Source organism: Macaca mulatta, chromosome 4 (genome assembly GCF_049350105.2).
Source record: "Macaca mulatta isolate MMU2019108-1 chromosome 4, T2T-MMU8v2.0, whole genome shotgun sequence".
NCBI lineage: Eukaryota > Metazoa > Chordata > Mammalia > Primates > Cercopithecidae > Macaca > Macaca mulatta.
Window position 1 is genome coordinate 9944231 of NC_133409.1, and position 23717 is coordinate 9967947.

Here is a 23717-nt window from a genome sequence, read left to right on the forward strand (position 1 = left end):
ATATAGCATAACCTTGGATACTCCACAGGAGTTAAGATTATGGCTCGTTAAAAGCATGGAACAGGCAGTTTGATTCCGTCGGGTGCAATAACCTATTGGACAAGGATTGGAGTGAAGAGTGTTCATGTAATAACTGTCTTCCTTTAGAATAGTTCTACTTGTTGGTAAACTTTTAGAATTTCACTTTTTCCCCTTAACATTCACTTATACCAAGTCCTATCTATATAAATATAACTTTTTTTGGTTTAGTTCTTATATAAGTAACTTTTGTCATGTTAGTTTAATTTTACTGATTTCAAATATGATATCCCAACAATTTAAAGGGTGTCTGGTTGGTAGAAATATGTTCTAGATATTGAATGATCGTGGCCACATTCTATTTTATATTTCTTTGTTGCCCTGACACCACCATACTGACTTCAGTTTTCACCCCATTAAAAATATGGGAGTATTTATTGACCTAGCAAATATCTATTGAGTGTTTCTGGGTTCAGGGAACTTCACTAGCCATTTGTAACATACGAAATAGAGTGAAGTGTTACATACAGGGAGGTTGTATCTGTAGAAAAGATTGCACAGGTACAGAAAGGTCAGGGTGAGCACATTGAGGGCCAGTGGTATGCACACGAGTTACCATGAGCCTTCAGAAGGGGAGGGAAGGAAGCGACCAACTCTTGAAGAGTGGTCCACTCACATAGTGAGATGGGAAGATGGGCACACACGGCTCCCTGCGGTGACTGGGATGTTAGGATGGTCAAGTGAATTGGTTGGCTGCATGACCTTTCCAGAGAGTGCTAACTGTGGCTGCCTAGAGGGAGGTTTCTAGAGAAATAATGAAGCCTCTGTGTTTGACCTGTCCAGTTTAGCAACTTTTTCCCCAGTAACCTGTATAATGATGAAATGGTCATTATCCCCATCTTTTTCTTTTTTGGTTGAGGGGACAGAGTCTTGCTCTGTCGCCCAGGCTGGAGTGCAGTGATGGGATCTCAGCTCACTGCAACCTCCGCCTCCCGGGTTCAAGCAATTCTCCTGCCTCAGCCTCCCGAGTAGCTGGGACTACAGGCATCCGACCACCAAACCCGGCTAATTTTTTGTATTTTTAGTAGAGTAGGGCTTTCATCGTGTTAGCCAGGATGGTCTGGATCTCCTTACCTCGTGATCTGTTCACCTCAGCTTCCCGAAGTGTGGGACTACAGGCTTGAGCCACTGTGGCGGCCCATCCCCATCTTTTTGATGCTCCAAAGCAAGGTGTCCTTAGAAGAGGTAATTCAGGAAGTCCGTTCCAAATGAATTTCATGTGGAACTACCTTAGACTAATTCTGTAGGTATCAGTTAAACTAGAACTAATGAATACCTTCAGTCAACACGAAGAAAAATGGGTTCTGTCTCCATAATGTGTAAGGAAGCGCTTTTGGGACGTCAGAGGTGGTGCCGATGCTGTTCATTTGGTACATGTTGGTTGTTTCCTTGTGGAGACATATATTCCAGCAAATGTGGTCAAGCTCTGCTGAAGGCCAGCACCCAGAAATACAATAGCAAGAATCCTGGCTGATGATGAGTGTCCCTGCTGTTACTTCTGACCAGATCCCTGTCACGGGTCCAGAGGCTCTGGCCATGTATCTATTCCACAGGAGACGCCTCGGCAACACCAGGACTGAGGTAACTCCCTACGTGACTAGGGGCAGGGCTGAGCTGAGGGAATATGGCAGGTGTGACTGAAAAATGGGAGCTAATGACACCAGCAGCAGCATTCCTGATGTGTAAGATACAAGGACAACTCTGTAGTCAGGAGGAAGGAGGGAAGGAGCTGAAACCACTGATAGCCAGGCTTGGCAATGTGGGGGGCTTTGGACAACGGCTGGGGAGGACGCCTCATGCCAGCAGCTCCTTATCAGTTGCTGGTTCTGTGGTGTTGGTGCAAGTCAGCTGTTCAAAGAGGACAAGACTGCACTGGCTACTTACCTTATCTTAGATGTCATTGTTAGGGAAATATCAGGATAAAGGAAATCTAGGGCAGAAATCATACAGGAAGTGCCAGTCTAACTGTACCTTGAGCATATGGGTCAGATTTCAAAAGTGGTGATGGAAATGGAGATGGGGCCATTGCTGTCCAGGTGTGTCTCAAGAACTGATCCCCTTGGTGTAGGAAATAGGGGCACATGGTGGCAAGAAGCTTTCCTCTGCCCCTAGCACTACAGAGCTCCCCCCGTCTCTGACCTACTCCCAATGCCACAAGTAACAGCTTCTTCTTTCCCCTTCTCTTGGGCCAACGTTGTTTTTATATGAATGCAGATTAAAACAAGCTGTTTCATTGCCCAGAGAGTCTCCGCATTGTCAGTTGAAGAGGGGGCCAGACACACCAGTGTTTTTTTATTCTCTTCTTCTGTGCTTTCTAGTTTGGTAGCTACTACCCACATGCAGCTATTTAAATTGAAACTACTTTAATAAAACTCACAGAGTAATTCCCCTCCAAGTTTCAAGTTCTCCATAGGTTGTTGTAGCTAATGGCTACATATGCTATCTACGTGTGTGTGTGTGTGTGTCTCTGTGTGTATATATATTAATATGAGATAATGCAAATGGAGAGCTTTTTCATCATTGCAGAGAATTCTCTTGGGTGACATTGTTCTACTCAATATTTTAATAGCTCATGTGATAAATATCACTTAAAATCAGTCCTCTTCCTGCTGTTTTGATCTTTTACAATATGTTGATACTGAACAGTATTTTACCACGGTATGAAATATATTCAATCTTACTCTCTCCCCACCTAGAAAACAAATTATCCAAGCAATTAAATTCTCAGTGACAACCAGTGATGGAAACTTCTGAGGTTAATGAAAAGTTTCCATTAGAATCAGAATGACTCTTCCTAAGTATCCTGTCTTCAACCCTTAAGCTATTATATAAAATACATAAAAGAAAAGTGATAACTGTAAAGATTATGCTGGTTTCTAAAAAAAATCCAAAGCAAATAAAAGATACTTTCAAATATTGGCTCTTTTCAATATGTTGTAAAAATTGTTATTTCAGCAACATTTTTGACCAAGAAAAGAAAGGAAAGGAGAAGATTTGATGGACTGTTTTGTTAGGCAAAGTGGGAGAGAAAACTAAAGAAGAAGATGGACTTGGCTGGGCATGGTGGCTCATGTCTGTAATCCCAGCACCGCAGTGGCTCACGCCTGTAATCCCAGCACTTTGGGAGGCTGAGGTGGGCGGATCACGAGGTGAAGAGATTGAGACCATCCTGGCCAACATGGTGAAACCCTGTCTCTACGAAAAATACCAAAATTAACTGGGCATAGTCCCAGTTACTTGGGAGGTTGAGGCAGGAGAATCACTTGAACCCGGGAGGAGGAGGTTGCAGTGAGCCGAGATCACACCACTGCACTCCAGACTGGGCAACAGAGCGAGACTCATCTCAAAAAAAACAAAAAAGAAGAAGAAGAAGATGAAGATGGACTTCTCAGGCTAAGGAATTTTAGAAAGCCAGTGAACCTCTGAATGGCTGCAGTGACTCACACTTTGAAAGGGCCTGAACTCAGTGCGCTTTTCTTTTTAACTTCTCTGCAGAAGAAAAAAAAAAAAAAAAAAAAACTTCTGAATGAAATTAACATACTTTATTTGCAAAATCATTACACGAGTAGACTTAACCTTCTGGCACATGACAAAATAATTATATTTTATATTTTGATGTTTTGGGTTGGAGGAAGAACTTGGCCATAGGCAGGTATCCAGGAGAATCTGCTAAATCTGGGTTTATAAACATGAGCAGTTTCACTTTCTGTAAATCAAGCCCTGTATGTATGTGGATTGAATCCTTCATCTGATATTTTTTTCTAAATTGTTTTTTTCTGAGAAGTACAGTTTAGAAGTACAGTTTCTCACGATGCAGCATTCCAGGAAGGCTTCTGTGGTCAGGGGAAGTTTGAGATGTACTGTGCTTTATCCTTTCGTTCTTACAGAGTCACACAGCTCTGAGAAGGGCTATGGTCAGGGGACTTGTTTAATGTGGCTTCACTTAGCTCCACCTAAATTGGTTTGACTGGAGGATCCCCAATATTTTGGATTGTCATCTTTTATTAGCTTACAAACCACTGTCGTCGTCTGTAGTGCCTACTTAAAGTATACCTGATTAGTCTATGAATAGAACTACCAAAATACCCAAATCACTTAAAAAACTACATGGTTTTGGATGAAACATATCACTAGTTTTAGGATGTTTAAGAATTTAGGAGTGAAGTAGCATGATGTCAGAAACTTTATTACAACTCCTTCAACCAAATAGTTTATACATGTAGTATATGCGTGTATAGCTATACGAACACACACGTGCCCGGGGACCCCAAACATGGCAAAATGTCTGCAAGTGATGAATTACAATGAAGGATGTGATTTGTACAACTTTTGATATATCTATGTTTCAAAACTTACTATACAAAAAGAGGAAACTCTTAGGAACACAAACATATGCTACTTTAGTTATTGGGAAAATGAAGAAGCTGCCATACAGAAGAGTTGATAAGGAGAGAAAAGGAATTTTAAGATCCAAGAAGAAGTGAAAGGGGGAGATTCATGCTATTGACTAGAGACAGCTACATACCGTGAGAAAGGTTTTTTAGGTCATTTTTGGAATTGCCTCGCCATTCCTCTAAGAGTTATGACTCCATATTCAAGAGTTTCTACCTTAGGCCCTTCAGCCAGGCCGATGGGAACATTGCCCAGAAGATTGTCGGGGTGTTATTTGTTTTCATGCCTGTCTGGGTCACAGCATGGCACAGAAAACCTTGCCAACTTTTAATTGTGTCATGTAGCCAAATAAATGGGGAAGCCATTCTGGAGGGGCTCTCAAGATTTTCCTGATGCCCCAGCTGCTTGACCAAGTGGAGCCAACAGCTTGAAAATCGCTACAGCCAGGACTGGCCTGACCTTGATCTTCCTTAGACTGGCTATTAATCCCCAACTTGCGGCTGGGTCTGGAAAGCAATGTGTGTAATAGATTGCATGTCATCTTGTATGCTTCTAGGGCACGGACATTGGCATGCAGTATTTTCTGAATAACTTCTGAAGGACTTTAGTGAAGGTTGTAGCGTTCAGAGGTGGAAGAGTTCCTTAGTTTTCAGATTCTGCTTTGATATATCATTAGCTGAAACAATATTGCAAACATCACTATTGCCCTATGGGAGAGACAAGAGTCATTTAGTTTCCTGCAATTGCTGAGATGCTTCTTTTAATATTGTAAAACTCTTGCTAATATGCTTTTCAACAACGCTAGTTTCTTCGCAACCCTGACTCCCCTTGCAAAGCTTTTGCTTTTCCCGTTACTTTTCTTCCTCCTTTTTTTTTTTATTGTTTGACCTCTACAGTAGGTTATAAAAATTGTGAAATTGGATTTGTTCATATTGCTGATAAAGGTTTTAACAGTATAGGTTCCTACCTTCTTCTCTAAGCGCTTCTTAGTGCACATCAAAATTATCACAGTTCTCGTGATCTTTTGATACTCTGCATGTTGCAAATATTTATGTTACAGATACTTCTATTAACATTTACTTATATATTGCAGATATTTCAGTCTGTTGTTACAAATGTTACTATAATATTAATACATGGTTCTATGCTGCATTTATATTACACATGAAACATTTTATGTCATTATTGTTTGCTAACAGCAATGTGATATTTATGTACTTGAATATCTTGTACATTAAGGCATTAAAGTTGCACAGAAGTGTCAGAAAATAGTACTTTCACATCAATATAAACATGTATTTACATTTTATCTTCCATTTCCCACTGGAAATTAAATAGTAATCTTTATAGAGTAATAATTATAAAATATATTGCAAACAAATGATAAAACTATAAAACTTTATGTCTTTGTTGTGCTTCAGATTTTGCAAGGTATTATCACCTACAATATTAGCAAAGGTAGCTCAACAAATGATAATCCAATATGTCTGCAAAAGCTCTTTTTGTAAATTCATGAAACAAATGAAGCTGCAAAGGACTTGAGAATCTCTCATTTTTTTCATTATTTTTGTTCTAGTTGTTTTTAATAGACGATATGCATTTGCGAGGCTGAAGATTTTCATTCCAAATGTTAAAAAATAAAACTTAACTATTATATCTAGATGCCTCTGATGATTATAGTACAATTTCAAAGAAACTTTTATGTCATGATCTGTTATATTATCCCACCCAGGTAAGGATTGAAAGAAAAAGCTATTTAGTAATTTTCAAAATTTAGAAATTCAAGAAGGAGGTTGTATTTCTGGTAAGTGCTTATGAATAAAATTAATTCTTAACAGATATGGAAGTATAAGATGATTAAATTTCCCTAATTTACACAGTATCCCTATATGGTGACAATTGGGAGAAATGATCTGAGATTGAACTATTGAATTAGTTGTTTGTTCACCTTTTCCTCTTGAAAGTGTATTATTTGAATGGTGTTTGCCTAGTTAGATCTTAAATGAAATGCAAACCATCCATTTCTGCACACAGCTTCTTGGTCTGTGAAACTTCCTCAGGGTTGGCCTCTTTTCTTATTTTATGTGTGACTGTGAATTGAAAAGTCATCCCTGGAAGCCCAGCAAACTGTGATCATATCATTTATATCACGAGAAATGGGCTGGTTTTTCTCTATAAATAAGATTTTAGGAGGAAAAATCTACGGTCTTCAAAACTGTGTCCAGAAGCATGAAATAGAATTCAGGATCCTCCTGAAAGAATTCCTGTCATCTTTTAAAACTTCCACGGCAAAGAGCGCCTTTGACTTTACTGTGTTGCAGATACACTTGGCCGATTCTTTTGGCAGTAGGCTGCATACTTTGCTGAGTAAGTCACAGGGCTATTGGCAAGAGAAAGAAAAGATTTCACTCTTGGAGCATAAAGTTAGATTTTCTAAATTAAATTGTTGTATTCTCATTGGAATATTTATTCCAGTAATGTTTCAAAATGTTCCTAAGGACTGAGTTTTAAAATTTGCCTCTAACAAGCTTTTAAAGAGTTTCTTGTCTCAATTTGGATTCAACATTGTTAGCCACTTCCTCTGCTTTTTCTTCCCCAGCAGATAGACCAATCTACAACAGCTTTTATGTGTATTGCAAAGGCCCCTGTCAAAGAGTGCAGCCGGGAAAACTCAGGGTACAGTGCAGCACCTGCAGACAAGCAACGCTCACCTTGACCCAGGTAAGGAAATGCAGTGTCAGCACGAGACTGCCAGGAAAATGAATGTGTACTAACACATTGCCTTTCTGTTTTTCTAACCATACATCGCCCGTCTTTGAAAAGACATTCTTTTCCGTGGTTGTGGTAGTTAATGATAGCCGAAGTTTCATTTATGCGGCTTTGTCTTCTGGATTTCTTTCTGCTCTGTGAAAGTTTAGATTGTACAGGGTCATTTCCCCATTACTGTATCCAGGCCTATGAAAGGAAGCATGGAGAATGCTTTGGCAGCCAAAAGAGGTTGGTCTTCTGTTACGGTGTGATTAGAAGGGACCATTTAGGAACCTTAGGCTCCTAGAAATGTTTTGTATCTTGATCTGTGTGACGGTAGCATGGTTATCTACAAAAGTCAACATTCACTGGGATGTTTGGTTAAGATTGGTGCACTAAATGTAAGTTATACCTTAATTTTAAAAAGTGAAAAAAGAGAGTATGGATCAGCAAACAGTATGCATATAAAGCAAGAGTCAGTCAACTAAGTTCTGCTGTGGCCACTGCTTGTTTCTGTACAGCCCATGAGCCAAAAATGGTTTTTACGTTTTCAAATGGTTGGGAAAAATCAAAAGGTGAATAACATTGTGTGACCCATGAAATTTAGATTCTCATATCCATAAATAAAGTTTAATGGAGAGCCAGCCCCACCCATTTCTGTACATGTTGCCTATGGCTCCATTCCTGCTTTAAGTGCAGAGTGGAGTGGCTGGGAAACAGACTGGGTGGCCTACGAAGCCTGGAATACATACTCACTGGTTCTTTAGAGGAAAGGTTTGCTGACCCCTGATAGAAAGTATCAGGTTCCGGCTCGGTAGCTGCATGGGATCTGGCTGGATGTGATGTGGATGCAACAGAGGGCATGCACGCCGAGCGTGTCCAGTCCACGCGGTAGAGAGAGCACAAACACGGAGGTGTCAAGGACACAGTGCTGGGGGCAGTCAGGTGCACGAGTGTGAATAAATACCCCAGGTGCCAGCCAGAAACCCCAGCGATGACTGACACGTTCAGATTCTATTCTGCAGGCTGATGCAAACCACAGCAAAATTGTATAAACCAAGGTGATGTGTCAAACGCTGTTGAGGACAGTTCAGGCTGTAAGAATTTGCCATTGGGCTTGAAGATGGGGACAGGTTGAAGACAAAGAGGTGAATTAAGGCACAATTCAGCTGGTTCACAGATGAGGAGCTGTGGGCTAGGGTCAAGGTGGCAGCCCTGTAGAATGGGTGTTACGGGGCCTGTGAAAGAACTCAAAAGATCCACCTAATGAAGGCGAAATCATGGATCCATGGTCTCAGGGCCTGAGAAAATGGTGGAATTACAGAAAGCTGTGATTCAGTGTTTCACTTCGACGAACATTTCAGCTGTCCAGAGAAATTCATTTACAGAGTCAAAGCAGCACAGGAATGATGACCACTGGGCTCTTTCTGGGACGGTTCTTTGGCAGCGCTCCTGCCAGGCAGCATGCTGCAGGCCCAACGTCCCCCAGAGGGGTTGCTTTCACCTGCCCCTCTCCTCTGCCTTTTTCTACACAAGACACAACCTCATCTACCCCAATCTGCGCCTAAGTCCTGATTGCTTTAGATGGCATATATGACCTATTTATACCAACTTCCTGGTATTCTCGGTAAAAATAGCAATAAAAATTAATATTGAATTCCAAGCTAACTTCTTTTCAGGCATTATCTGATTTAATTATTTCATAAGAACACTCTCAGTTAAGCATTATTAGTAACCCTATTTTAGATGTGAGGATAATGAGGCTTAAAGAGATTAAGGCATTTGCCCAAGAAAAGAGGAGCTTTTGAGTGTGGACTTGGAGTTTGAACTGGACTGCCTAATCTAAACATTTAAGTCCTACAGCTTTTTAGTGTTTTGTTTGTTTGTTTGTTTGTTTTTAACACACAGATATAATTACAATAGGTGTCATGTACTCATATGTCCACAGTGATCACTCGGGTGATGAGAAGTTAGGTTAGATGTGGGCAGTAGGGGCAGTGAGGACGGTTATGGAAGGGCGAGGTGGAATTCATGTTGAGAAGTCGCTTCTGCTGGTTGCTGGCAAGAGGTGAGAGGGAGACTCAGTACGACTGGATTGTTTGCTTTTTAATCAAGGTAAATTATCAATCTGGAATTTTACATGGGATTTCTCATGTAAAATATGCTTTGTGTGGGAAAAAAATAGAAAAACAGAAAGAAAAACAACCTGCAGCATCTGCCCAAACATAACACACCAAACTAGAGTGTTGTGGGGATTAAATGGTACGTTAACAGTAGGTGCTTAGCAGAGCCTGACATGTAGTAAATCCTCAGGAACAGTAAGGCATGGCTGAGAGGCGATGACATGTGAGCCTGAGAGAATCTTCCAGAGCCAGTCAGCCCAATTAGAATCCTGGCTTCCTTCGCTCTTACCTATGTCAACTTGGTAATGTCTATTCAATGGTACAATAGTATCTATTTCCTATTGTGAAGATTAGCTCATTTACGAAGAGGACTTAGAACAGTAGCAGGAACACAAATATTTAGAAATGTTAAATTCTTTATTGTTATTCTATTAATATTACCATTTTATGTATGTATATATATATTTTTATATATACACATGTATGAAATCAGTCTAGACTTTGGCTAACTTATTTCAGAGAAGTAAAACCACTCCTACGTCTACTGCTCTGCATCGAGAGGCTGTGACCATTTCCATCTCAGGCTGAGGCTCTGTGATGACGTCATGCCACCCTGCTCCCCTGGCCCAGCATCCTGGGAGGGATGATCAGTCCTTCTGTCTCATAGTCTCGGCTCCACCTCCATCACCAAAGCCCAGTCATGTGACCACCTGGGATTTTTTTTCTCAGTTCCCAGAGATGCTCCACCTTTGATATTTAAATTCAATACGCTGTTTCTTCCCCAGCACTGTTTTCTGCTCTGCATATCATTGACTCTTCTCTTAAGTTTTTCTAGAGCTGTTGGTCTCTCCTCTCTTTATTTCCTACCCTGAGGGGCCAAACTGTCAACTCCAGTATTGCAGGTATCATTCACTTTCTGCTCTCCATTCTACCAAAGTGTCCTTACTTGTCTATGTTGGAAGAGCCTGTAAACCTTGTTATAAGATCAGAATTAAGGCACAAGAATTAAAGCTTGGGTCTCTAGTTTATGTTTAATACCTCACAAAGTGCCTCGTCCATAGAAGGACACAAGTTAAGTAATGTTGAATGAATGGCATTTGTATTTGAAATTTTCTGCGTTGATTCCATAAATTCATACCCTTTAGAAATTCTGCCTGGCATCATATAAGGAAATTAATCATAGCAAGTATGACGGCTTCACTACAGTGTACTGATTTTCTTCCTTATCTTTATATTGTATTTCTGTTTTTCTCCAGTTCTCATGATAGTCCTGCAGAGTAGATGCTATTATCCAATGTTTTTATGAAGAGACTCCATGAGGTTAAGTAATGAGCCCAGAGTTACACAGTTCATAAATATCTAAGCCAGGAGTGAAAAATCTACTCTGTATTTTTCCATAGCCCTGGCCTTTACTAGGATATAGTCCTCACTATACAAATCTGGTAAACAGTGTTCTATTTTCTAACTACTTCCCTTGTACTTAAAATATCACTGAAACGTACTCTTGAAAAAAATATGCTTATGGATTTAGGGACAATTAAATCAAAGATAATTTAAAGATAATTTATATAATCCATATTTTAGTACAGTAACTAGATATAGTGTAGCTAGTCCATAGGAGAAGAGATGATGAGATGTTTCAATTTTCAATAACAAAAATACACATTCAGTAACACCTACAAATAATATTTCTGTGGATCAGCTGACCAGTCACACTGCTGATTCACCTGCAAATTTAGGCTTTGCAATAATGGAGCAGGTGCTAAACTTTGCCAAGTGTACAGATTGCTCTGTGAATAACAGGCAATTCTGAGGTTTCATTTTCTCAAACTTTATAAGGATCAATAACTTACATAATTGTCTCTGATCAGGAACAAAAATGCAATATAGGATCTTGTGTGGCTGACTAGTTACAGGTGAGCAGCATGTGGTTTATCTGAACTTCAGCAGGATTTTTATACCTAAGGAGGAAAACTGGAACCTGGTTAACTGCCCAGGTTATTTTTGAAAACATAATTGTATTTTTTTCTTATTTGGAGAAATCAGTCTGCAACAAGATCCGCTCACATCATGAGTCTAAATGGTAATCTTCTAAATTTTGTATTGGTGACATATTCATAATTCTAACATTTCCTGAACACTATTTAAAATTTGCATGTAATAATAATGAGTTGCTTTTCAAATGTGATGCTCCAGTTTAATCATGTTTCACATTTAATATGATACTCTAATAAATTGTAAAGGAAGATGGATAGTTAATTTTGTCCTGATGTTAGTCATGAAGAACTGATGTCTGAGCTTTTCACCTAACCTCATAGGTAAGTTGGGAAACAACCCAGACTCCAAGTTTTCTTCATCTCCATATCAGAATATCCTCTTTCTTTCATGGTGGCCTTGATCAGAGTTTGGACTAGACCATAATCCTTTAGAAATATGAACGTTTACTGGAAAACAGTGAACAGTGGCCAGTTGGCAAGCATTCAGTTTTCATCTGCTTCTTCAAAAGTCATCCACTGAGGTCCATGCAGAAATGAGACAGAGTTGAACACGCAAGGGAGGTTGTTTTATATGTGGTATATAATTCTGATTAGGTTCCTGACCAATGAAATTATTAATTTAAAATAACCCATGTCATTGTTTCCTTGAATTATTTCCCTAGCACCAATTTATATAAACAAACCTTATCAGAGACTGTATTAGTTTTTAATGATTTTGACTGGGCTGTTAAGGTTAATTAGACCCCATGGCGATGGTAAGTCTGTCCCTTGGCATGATCCAGAGACTAAGCCTCCTCCTTCCCCTGAAGGCTTCTCATGACATCCTAACAGTGCTCTTTCTGAGCATGTCTGAGGAGTCCTGTCCCTTGCTACTATCATCGTCTTGGCCATAGTCCATATTTCAAGTGACTTGTGCCTCCTCAAGAAAGCAAAGCTCCTGGGATAGAAAGTAACTGACTAGTCTTTGGGACAGAAAATTGACTTAAAATATAGTAAGGCTATTCAAGAGTGAAATACTTGATTGACTTTAATAATAATTAGAAGATAGAATTGACATAGAAGTGAGCTGAGAGCACCTATAGCATCTGGTTTTGGAATATTTTCCTGGGAGCAAAATCCTCCAGGACTATAGGTATGATTAAGGTTATAAATTGCTAATCTCTCCAGGACAACCTCTAGGTAACCAGAGTTATCCACCATTAACATCTTTTTGTTTGTACTCAGTTTATTAGTCTAAAATGAATCAGAAGCCAGGAGATTACTGCAGCCAAGAACTTTGGGTGATTTCCACCACCCCCTACCACAATCACTATAATTACTTTATCTCAGAAAGAACTTTATCTTTGCCACTCTAATGAGATACTCTGCCATGGAAGAGCATTAAAGCTAAAAAGGTTTCTGATGAGAAATGGTGCAATAAATAGAGCAAGATGTAAAGTGCCTGGCATGATGGATTTTGTTTAAAATTGGTTTATAGATTAGGCACAATTTATGTGAGGAAATTTATTAAGAAATACAGTCTAAATGTGTAATCATTCCTAAACTTCATATTTGTTACAGATTAATTGTTGGTCAGGAGTCTCCTTACTTTTGTTATCAAAATTACTCTCACATTTATGTAAGAAATCCAAGTCTTAGAATAGACCTAAGCTTACTTTGTAGTTTTCACATGGGGTGTTTTTCCCTAAGTGTGTGATATCCCCTCTTTGCTTACTGTAGATTTGGTTATCAGGCATTTCAGTGCTTTTAAAGCACAACGGAGGAGGCATCACACATTATTTTATGTTATTGACAGTATTGTAGGGCATGTTTTGGATGTCCCAATGGTGAGGGTGGAACCTGCCACCATGCATTCTGTTTTACATCATGTTACAGTGTTAAACCTACAGTGAAGCTGGTTTCTGTGTGGATTCATAAGCTCCAGGGTGGAAAGTGTGTAGAACACAATGCATGTCTGGCATCTGCCAAAGCCAGGGTGGCCCCAGTGGTCTCTGTCGCCCGTCATGCCGCCATCTGTTCTGCCCCGAGATTTCTCCTGGCCTTGTGGACGCTTCTCACTTCATCTCCTTTTAACGCCCACTCTCTTTGCTTGTGTTCTCCTTGGTCCTTATCATGGACTCTCATCCACACAGAAATGATGCACACTCACATCGCGAAGAGCCAGTCGACAGAGAAGTGAGAACGGTTGAAGTATTTTTTTCTTTTTCCCTTTTACCGAAGCTAATACTTGTAAAAGAGCCAGGTTAAGGTAAAAATAAACACATAAAAAACATAATAAACATATTAAAAAACCATTACCATAAAGAACTTAAAATGTTGATGATTTAGTTTTTATAAATGTATTATTCTTGATAGTTTACATTTAGAATTTGCATACTATATACAATATATATGTAAAGGGGTCTACTTAAAAACGGTTGATCCAAACCATTTCAGGGCATCAGTATCAGCCAGTAGAAGCAATTTAAAATTATAAATTAATGCTGCTACTGTCATTTTCTTGAGACTCATTTTGATAATTCATGCCTGGGTTTCAAACCAGTAAATGTTCTTTTCCACCAACACACAGCTCATATGGATACCATTGAATTTTCTCACTTATTATTTTGCTGATTTTACCACATTTACTAATATAAGGAATAATACTGTTTTGGAACATTCTTTTGGAATTTATTCAAATATTTTGATTGTATTCTGTATCTGATTTGATTATTCTCAAAATAGTCAATATTTTCTTAGCAGATTTTAATGAGTGATCAGTTTGTTGAAAGTTATGAAATATAAGTGAATTCATCTTCTTAAGAAGGTTTTCTTCTTTAATATACTTTTACATCTATTATTATAAATATAACCTAAACTTCATAATTCCATATGGGAACTCTTGGCTTATACCGATTTCTTTCTAAACTCTATTTTAGTTATTTTCTGTTCCTCCAGATTTAAAAAACATTTTCCAAATCATTTTCTTTGTTTGTCGATTTACCAAAAATATGTTTCTTGTAATCAGTTTTTTAGGATCTTCTATATTTTATATTGAATTTCAAGGACTTTTCGGGTTATAGGTGAACACCTCTTCTCTTCCTAGGAGCACTTTAGGGATGTTCATCGTTTATGCCCCTGCTCCCTTCTGCAGCAGCTCCATGGAGTTGCACACTGAGGGGCCGGGAGGAGACCTGAAGAGCTCAGGACACCAAAGACCATACTGTGCAGTTCATAAATTTTAGAACTTTTGAGTAAATGATTAGGTAAGTTGGCCAGCTGGTGAATCAGCCTTTGGTGAATGGATTTTCAGCAGCCTTCCTAGAACCAACTCCTACAAATGGCCAGAGGACACACATGCATGGGTCACAAAAGCTTCATTTGCTCAAAGACGCTAGTTTTTAGGAAAGCATCAGATCATTGGAATGGCTCTCAAAGGTTCCTCCAATGTTTAACTGCGGGTCTCGCGGAGCAGGGGCATAGATAAGAGAAGAAGAGGATGGAGGGGATAAAAGAGTTCAGGGAAGGGTGAGAGCCGAAGGTGGACCAAATAAGTATTTTATCAAAGTCTGCGTGGGGACCTGGACAAAAGCCAGAGTGATGCACATTCAGCTTTGGCAAAGAGAGAAAAACCCAGCATTGATCTGAAATAAGTAAAATGCTATCTAGCTGAGCTCCAGGCACTTTTAGCCAATTCATTGTTACTCTTCTGTATCACAGAAATGCTTACGTTGAGAGCCTTTGTCCTATGCCTAATATTTTAGAATGAAAATTTTATTTATCACATGTTATTCATTGGGATGATTTCAATTAATTAAAGTCTAGAGAAATGTGGGTCAATGTTGGTAATTCATTGACTTTTTAATCCAGCTATTTATTTTCATCCAGATCACAGCAGTGGTAGCCTTTCACTGCTTCTTTATATAGAGATCCCTCTGTAATAGTAACTGATTTTTTGTTTGTTTGTTTGGTAATGATTTTACTTACTACTCTTTAAGAAAAAGGGAGAGAGAAAAAGAAGTCAGTCTTGCAGACGCAAGTTCCCCGAGTTTACCTTTAGAATGCTCAGAAGCTCAGCATCATGAGATCCCTGGAGAGATGGGAACATACCAGATGTCGCTTTGCATTTTGTTGTGTAGAGTGTCTCACTGTTTTTACTTTGATACCCAGCCATGCTCTTGACCCATCCTGCTAGTTTAAAATTCTCAAAATTGTGGGCAGGAAGTTAAAAGCATGTTATTCTGAAAAAGTTTGTGTATATATTTTAAAACATGTTATTTATTGCATTACTTCCAAAGTACATGGATTTGTTGTATGTATACGAGGAGTGACTACTATTATAGTGAGAACCTGTTTCTACAAAAAATAAAAACATTAGCTGGGCATGGTAGCATGTGCCTGTATCCCAGCTACTTGGGAGACTTAGGCAGGTGGGTCCATTGAGCCTGGGAAGTCAAGGGTGCAGTGAGTCATAATTATGCCACCACATTCCAGCCTGAGGGACAGAGTGAGACCCTGTCTTAAAAAAGAAAAAATCCTGTAATTTATTGAATGCTTACCATAAGTCATAAAATCTGAGCTAAGCTCAGACTTTACCTAAATATTTAATTGTTATGATATTTGTATAGTACTTTTTCTAATTTCACATATGCATATCATTATGGCAATGAGGTACACCAAGCCAATATTACTTACATTTTATGTAAAAGATATTAAAAGTTTTTCAAAGTTTGTCAGTTAGTAGTGACATGCAGTCATTAATTTAGATAATTGGAAATTGGTTAAGCGATCTACAATTTTATTCATTGTGCAGGATGATACATTTTAAAAATATTTATAAGAGAAATATTTCTTGACACTACATAGAAGAGTTTGAGAAAAGTCAACCTAAAATATCTACAAAGCATAAAAGAAAAAATAAGGTTCTCTAAAGCAAGTTTTTCATATGTCTTATTATTTCATTTTACGTTACAGTTACATATATGTATCATGTTTAAAAACTGGGTTTTATTGGTTCATGATACTGTCTCCTGCAGTGATCAGGCACTCATATAGCAGGTAAACCCATCAGGACATTCTTGTTGACTCACGCACTGACAGGGCTGTTTCTAGCTTTACTAGCCACTGTCCTTCACGGCATAGAACAGAGCATCAAGGCATCAATTCTGTGTGCAAGCAGGATTACAATGGGAATAGCAGTGCCCGTCTCTTCTATATAAAAGAGAGAATTCTGACTGGGCGCAGTGGCTCACACCTGTAATCTCAGCACTTTGGGAGGCTGAGGTGCGTGGATCACTTGAGGTCGAGTTCACCAACATGGTGAAACCCCGTCTCTACTAAAAAAAATCAGCTGGCTGTGGTGGCATGTGCCTTTAATCCCAGCTACTCAGGAGACTGAGGCAGGAGAATCACTTGAACCCAGAAGGCAGAGGTTTCAGTGAGCCAAGGTTGCGTTATTGCACTCCAGCCTGGGCGACAGAGTGAGGCTCCATCTCAAAAATAAATACATACATAAAAATAACCAAAATAAAAAAGATAATTCTTAGAATCCTCCTAGTAGGCCTCTCCTTACATCTCATCATTTATCACTGGGCTGTATGGCCAGTGATAATAACAAAGCATGTTGACAAGCAAGTGTTTGCTAAATGGAAAGATTTGCCATGTTTGGCTTAGACCAATCCTATTTCATACCCTAGTCTGGGCCCATTCCATCTCCAATAAAAATCGGATTCCTATGAACAAGGATAGAGGGTGAGAAGCACATTGGGTTGGCAATGATCAGTCACTATCACATTTGTAATGCATCACCATTTTAGACCACTTTCCTGAACTCATCAGTTTCTTGCCTGCCTGAAAACCCTGCTGTTCTAAGCCCTATTTGTATCACTCTGCCTGTACTAGAGTCTTGGCTAGCCTTGAAACTGTTTTTGTGTGTGAAATGCTACTTTTTTCCAGTGCCTGTTTCTACACATAGATGTATCTCCCTGATTCTCTGCAGACGTATTATCCGTTTGACCACTTAGAAGCTTTATCAAGACTTGTAGAAGTGAAAAAATAGATCTGTAGGGCAGTGGGTTAATTTATGCGCTTAAGAAGTGAATGGCTCAAAAATCTCACTGGGGAAACAGAATTTAGTAGCCTTTTCTACCTACATAGTAGATCCTTTGTTGATGCTTTATAAGAAACAAATATCTTATCTTACAGTGATAAAATGTGTGGGGCAGGGGAGTCTCCTTGAAAACACTGCTTCAGAATGAGGCAAGCCAGTACAGACCAGTACTGTGGTATGGGTTTGCATTATGAATATATGCATGCATGCTCTTCTATCTGGGAATATCCAGCTACCTGCATAAATGCATCATTAAAGCCGGGTGGGAAATGGAGAGGTTAATTGACTTTACTTGGGTCACCCAGTGAGAAAGAAACCAAACTGAGAGTTAAATCTGGGGAACTTGAGCTTAGATTCTTGCTGAAAGCACTCACATTGAGTCACATTAGTTTTCTTATAAGGTTGAGGGAGAGTTGACACTTACTCTGCAGGCTTTTCCTGAAAAGAGCAAAATTCACTGGACTCTCTAAAGTGGGGATTAAGATTCTAGAACTGGATAAGAAGTGAAACATGGAGTGTTCCCTTGCTGAAGAGAAAATGGAAGAGTATTGGCGTACTTGGAAAAACGAAATTATGAAAATTAAAAGGGAAACGCTCATAGAATATGATTTGCAAAGTGACCAGTTAGCCACGTGGGTTTGTTGTAGGGAACCATACTCATTGATGCCAGAGTCTATGGCATGCACTGGGCATGGTCCACCTGTACCTCTGAGTATGATTAAAACATTTCAGTGATTTTTTTAGTATGATTGAACTATGGGTCCTCACAGCTAGTTTCAAAAAATGATACTTCTGTCTAGTTTCAGAATGACCCTAATTTTTTTAATGTGTTATGAATCTTCAGTTGTGCATACAGAATTTCATATTAATTTAGAATGCCATGCTAATAAGTGTACACTCAGAGATGGCCATAATTTAAGGCTAGCAGTAGCATCTCATGGACACATGAACTCTCCTCTCCCATAATGTGCTACAAACAAATGAGAACCCTGCTCTGTGTCTTTGTCTCTGAATAGGATATTTTTATTTAAAGTAGTTTAGATAAAGGACAGTCTAAACCAATATGACATAATCTATACATTGTTCAATGTTATAAAAATATAAACTTTGCATAAACAGATAGACTTCACAAAATAAATGCAGTGTGTCCAAAAAATTAAGTCTTTATGATTTGGGTCCCCCGGTACTGGGCTCCCTTATTAAATTCATTTCCTTGGGGGAGGGAGCATACTTTGGTGCTTAGCATAGTGCCTGCTACATAGTAAATGTTTAAGATGTTTCATGAAGTAAATGAATGGTATGCCAAGGTATACAATAACTATGATAATGAATGATATCATAGTCATTGTATACCTTGGCCTCTCCATAATCTTAGAATAGGAATCAACTTTGCAGTCATCTAACTCAATTCCATCCTATATAAGAGAATTACTCTTATATGCTTGGTTTTTAGTCATCTGAGTTTTGATAGAGCACATTGAGTAAAAGAATAATCATTGCTTTTCACAAAACTGTTTTCACTGTTAAAGAACTTGAAAGTTATCTGACCTAAATCTGTTTCCACCCATAACTTCTGGTTTTCTTCTTTAAAAAAAAATGAAATCTAAGGAGCGTTCAATCTGTAGGCTCTTCAAATGTTTAAAGCAACTACAATGATTTACTTCCTAGGGCTTTCCTTGTGTACTAAACTTATGACCCAAGCATAAAAAAGGGACAGAGTAGTCTCCCGCTTCAAAGAAGTTTTCTTTTCTAAGAACAGCTTTGGAGCCACGAAAGGTATGGCAAGACTATGAAAGAAGATCTTGAAATTAGAATGTGCATGTGCTCTGAAGTAGGACCAGGAGATTGCTGTTGGAACATAGATATGGCCTATGTGGACACTGATCCAGGATTGATTGTAGAGAGGGAAAAGGCAGTACGTATGCAGGGCGTTCTTTGTGGAATGGTGCTGGTGTTCAGGTTGGAGAATGAAGAGGCAGGGTTGGAAATGGCCATTCAGAGTGAGCAGGTATGGTGGCCGCTGTGTCAGGCACTGAGCTTATCACCAGGGTTCCTCACAGTGGGATGTGTTGAGCCACTGGAAATTTCATGCCTACTGGTGATTTTTGTAAAGCAGCTCCCGGTGTGTCTGTATGCTGATAAAGACATACCCGAGACTGGGCAATTTACAAAAGAAAGAGGTATATTGGAATTACAGTTCCACGTGACTGGGGAGGCCTCACACTCATGGTGGAAGGTGATAGGCACAAAAAGGAGCAAGTCATGTCTTACGTGGATGGCGGCATGCAAAAGGAGTGTGTGCAGGGAGCTCCTCTTTTTAAAGTAACCAGATCACATGAGACTCATTCACTATCATGAGAATAGTGCAGGAAAGACCCGCCCCCATAATTCAGGCTCCTACACTGGGTTTCTCTTATGACACGTGGGAATGGTGGTAGTTACAATTTAAGATGAGATTTTTTTTTTTTTTTTATTTTATTTTATTTTTTTATTTTTTATTTATTATTATTTTTTAATTTATTTATTATTATTATACTTTAAGTTGTAGGGTACATGTGCATAACGTGCAGGTTTGTTACATATGTATACTTGTGCCTTGTTGGTGTGCTGCACCCATCAACTCGTCATTTACATCAGGTATAACTCCCAATGCAATCCCTCCCCCCTCCCCCCTCCCCCCTCCCCATGATAGGCCCCGGTGTGTGATGTTCCCCTTCCTGAGTCCGAGTGATCTCATTGTTCAGTTCCCACCTATGAGTGAGAACATGCGGTGTTTGGTTTTCTGTTCTTGTGATAGTTTGCTAAGAATGATGGTTTCCAGCTGCATCCATGTCCCTACAAAGGACACAAACTCATCCTTTTTGATGGCTGCATAGTATTCCATGGTGTATATGTGCCACATTTTCTTAATCCAATCTGTCACTGATGGACATTTGGGTTGATTCCAAGTCTTTGCTATTGTGAATAGTGCCGCAATAAACATACGTGTGCATGTGTCTTTATAGCAGCATAATTTATAATCCTTTGGGTATATACCCAGTAATGGGATGGCTGGGTCATATGGTACATCTAGTTCTAGATCCTTGAGGAATCGCCATACTGTTTTCCATAATGGTTGAACTAGTTTACAATCCCACCAACAGTGTAAAAGTGTTCCTATTTCTCCACATCCTCTCCAGCACCTGTTGTTTCCTGACTTATTAATGATTGCCATTCTAACTGGTGTGAGATGGTATCTCATTGTGGTTTTGATTTGCATTTCTCTGATGGCCAGTGATGATGAGCATTTTTTCATGTGTCTGTTGGCTGTATGAATGTCTTCTTTTGAGAAATGTCTGTTCATATCCTTTGCCCACTTTTTGATGGGGTTGTTTGTTTTTTTCTTGTAAATTTGTTTGAGTTCTTTGTAGGTTCTGGATATTAGCCCTTTGTCAGATGAGTAGATTGCAAAAATTTTCTCCCATTCTGTAGGTTGCCTGTTCACTCTGATGGTAGTTTCTTTTGCTGTGCAGAAGCTCTTTAGTTTAATGAGATCCCATTTGTCAATGTTGGCTTTTGCTGCTGTTGCTTTTGGTGTTTTAGACATGAAGTCTTTGCCCATGCCTGTGTCCTGAATGGTACTACCTAGGTTTTCCTCTAGGATTTTTATGGTATTAGGTCTAACATTTAAGTCTCTAATCCATCTTGAATTAATTTTCGTATAAGGAGTAAGGAAAGGATCCAGTTTCAGCTTTCTACTTACGGCAAGCCAATTTTCCCAGCACCATTTATTAAATAGGGAATCCTTTCCCCATTTCTTGTTTCTCTCAGGTTTGTCAAAGATCAGATGGCTGTAGATGTGTGGTATTATTTCTGAGGACTCTGTTCTGTTCCATTGGTCTATATCTCTGTTTTGGTACCAGTACCATGCTGTTTTGGTTACTGTAGCCTTGTAGTATAGTTTGAAGTCAGGTAGCGTGATGCCTCCAGCTTTGTTCTTTTGACTTAGGATTGTCTTGGAGATGCGGGCTCTTTTTTGGTTCCATATGAACTTTAAAGCAGTTTTTTCCAATTCTGTGAAGAAACTCGTTGGTAGCTTGATGGGGATGGCATTGAATCTATAAATGACCTTGGGCAGTATGGCCATTTTCACGATATTGATTCTTCCTATCCATGAGCATGGGATGTGGGTGGGGACACAGCCAAACCACATTAATGTCCAAGACAAACCTCTTATAGCTTCAACTGCGTGACCCATCACGCTGTATCTGGAGGTGGTTCGTTGTAATGAGCATTCTTTTATCTCCTCTAAAGGAGTTTCCATGTCCTCTTGGCAGTCAGCATTTTTGTTGAGGCCATGGATGCTGCTGACACATTCTTTGGTAAATGTCATGTTATATTAATGGATTTTCTCCCAGGGCCAAATGGATAACTTTAAGTTTCAAATACAGCTTTATTTCAGTAGATAGTAGTGTCTAGTCTCTTGAAAACAACCAACTACACAAATAAAAAGCTTGCCATGTACTCCTGCTGGGCCTGCATTAGCCTGGGCACTTGCTGGAGGGGTGATGTATATTGGGGTGGGGAGCATCCTCTGTCCTTCCCCACCTTGAGCTTCTCTCCCGTGCTGCCATTTTGCTCTCTTCTATTTCTGGTGCCTCAGTGTTGAAGCACAATTTAGGAGCTTAGCAAGAGGGCACAGGAAAGTTCTAACTCAGCTGACACTGTCATGGGATATGTTTAAGCCATCAGGTGTAAGAAGTGTGAAAAGCAGATTTTATCTCATTGGCTCCTGTACAAGTTGTTTAGAGGTCACCAGAGGAAATGTCAGCTTCAACTCCAAGCATATACTGATGTTCCTCCTCCAGTGATCACTTCTTTCTCAGCTGCTGGTTTTTCACTGTTATCCACCCGGATTTTCTCTATTGGAGTCTCCTTGGTCTTCCAGGACGTCTTGGGTAGAAGCTAAAGTGGTTTCGGTGCGGCTCTTTTTCGTTTTCCATATGGCATTCTCATACATATTTGGTTTTAGCAAACTCCGGGATCACAGACTAAACCCAATATAACTGTACCAACGAAGTAGCTAGCCTTTAACACCATCAAGTGGGACTCAGCTCAGACCTGAACTCACTCTCTGTATTAGTCTGTTCTCGCCTTACTATAAAGAAGTACCTGACACTGGTTAATTTTCAAAGAAAAAGAGTTTAATTGGCTCATGGTTCTACAGCCTGTACAGGAAGCATAGTGGCTTATGCTTCTGCAGAGACCTCAGGAAACTTCTAGTCATCGCAGAAGGCAAAGGACGTATGAGATGTTTTACCTGGCCAGAGTGAGGAGGATGTGCTGCACACTTTTAAACAAGCAGATCTCGTGAAAACTCACTCACCATCCCAAGAACAGCACCAAAGGGATGGTGCTAAACCATCCAGGAGAAACTGCCTCCAGGATCCAATCACCTCCCACCACGCCCCACCTCCAACACTGGAGATTACAATTGAACATGAGATTTGGGTGGGGATACAGATCCAAATCATATCACTGTTTCTCCTTAACTCTAGAAGAGCCAAGCTCTCTGAGTAGAGTCCTTCCACTGAAGCCCTTTTCTTCCACAAAGAAATCACCTTCAAACATTATCTCCACTCACTCCAACAAACCAATCTCTATAAACACGATGTTCATGAGATGTTTCAAAATAGCCCATGTTTGGAAGAAAAGGATGTACTTTCTGCTCGATTTGGCTTTGAGCCTAAAACTGCTTAAAAAAAAAAAAAAAAAAGTCTGTCAAAAGAATTATGTCAGTGATTTTTAGATCTGTAAATTCACATATGCAATCAGCACCTCTTTTGGTTTATAGTATCTCTTGTATCTGGTGCTTGAATTGAAACCTCCAGTTTAATATTCTACATCAGCCTTTCATGTGGAGCCTTTCACAGCTGAAAAAGTATTTTCACACACATTGTCTTTATTGATTTGATAACCACGTGAATTGGTTAAGGTTGGGATCCTGTGACTATTTTACACCCGAGAAAACTATACAAAGTTCACAGAGAATAAGAGAATTACCAAAGGAACAGTATGAGGTGGGTACTCGAACCACATGTTTTGAAAAAAGTGTAAAGGTTTTCTCATTCTGCTACATTGCCTCTTCTCTTAGCAGAGAGCTAAATATCTTTAGTTGGTACGTCATTATTTTTAACACTACTTGCTCCGTAGAGTCCCTAAGGCATTTAAATTTTTTTTTTTTTTTTTTTTTTTTTTTTTTTTTTTTGAGACGGAGTCTCACTCTGTCACCCAGGCTGGAGTGCAGTGGCC

At 39.4% G+C, this 23717-nt stretch overlaps 1 protein-coding gene across 2 annotated transcripts in view; it reads left to right on the plus strand.

Moving 5' to 3' along the window:
- PRKN (parkin RBR E3 ubiquitin protein ligase) overlaps positions 1-23717 on the plus strand; it is a 1373216-nt gene that overhangs the window by 517934 nt on the left and 831565 nt on the right. Inside the window, exon 4 of one of the 2 annotated variants that reach the window (XM_015137330.3) lies at positions 7070-7191. In XM_015137330.3, the coding sequence (XP_014992816.3) occupies positions 7070-7191 (122 nt within the window). The remainder of the gene's footprint in view (positions 1-7069; positions 7192-23717) is intronic. The other variant, XM_015137331.3, reaches the window with a different exon arrangement.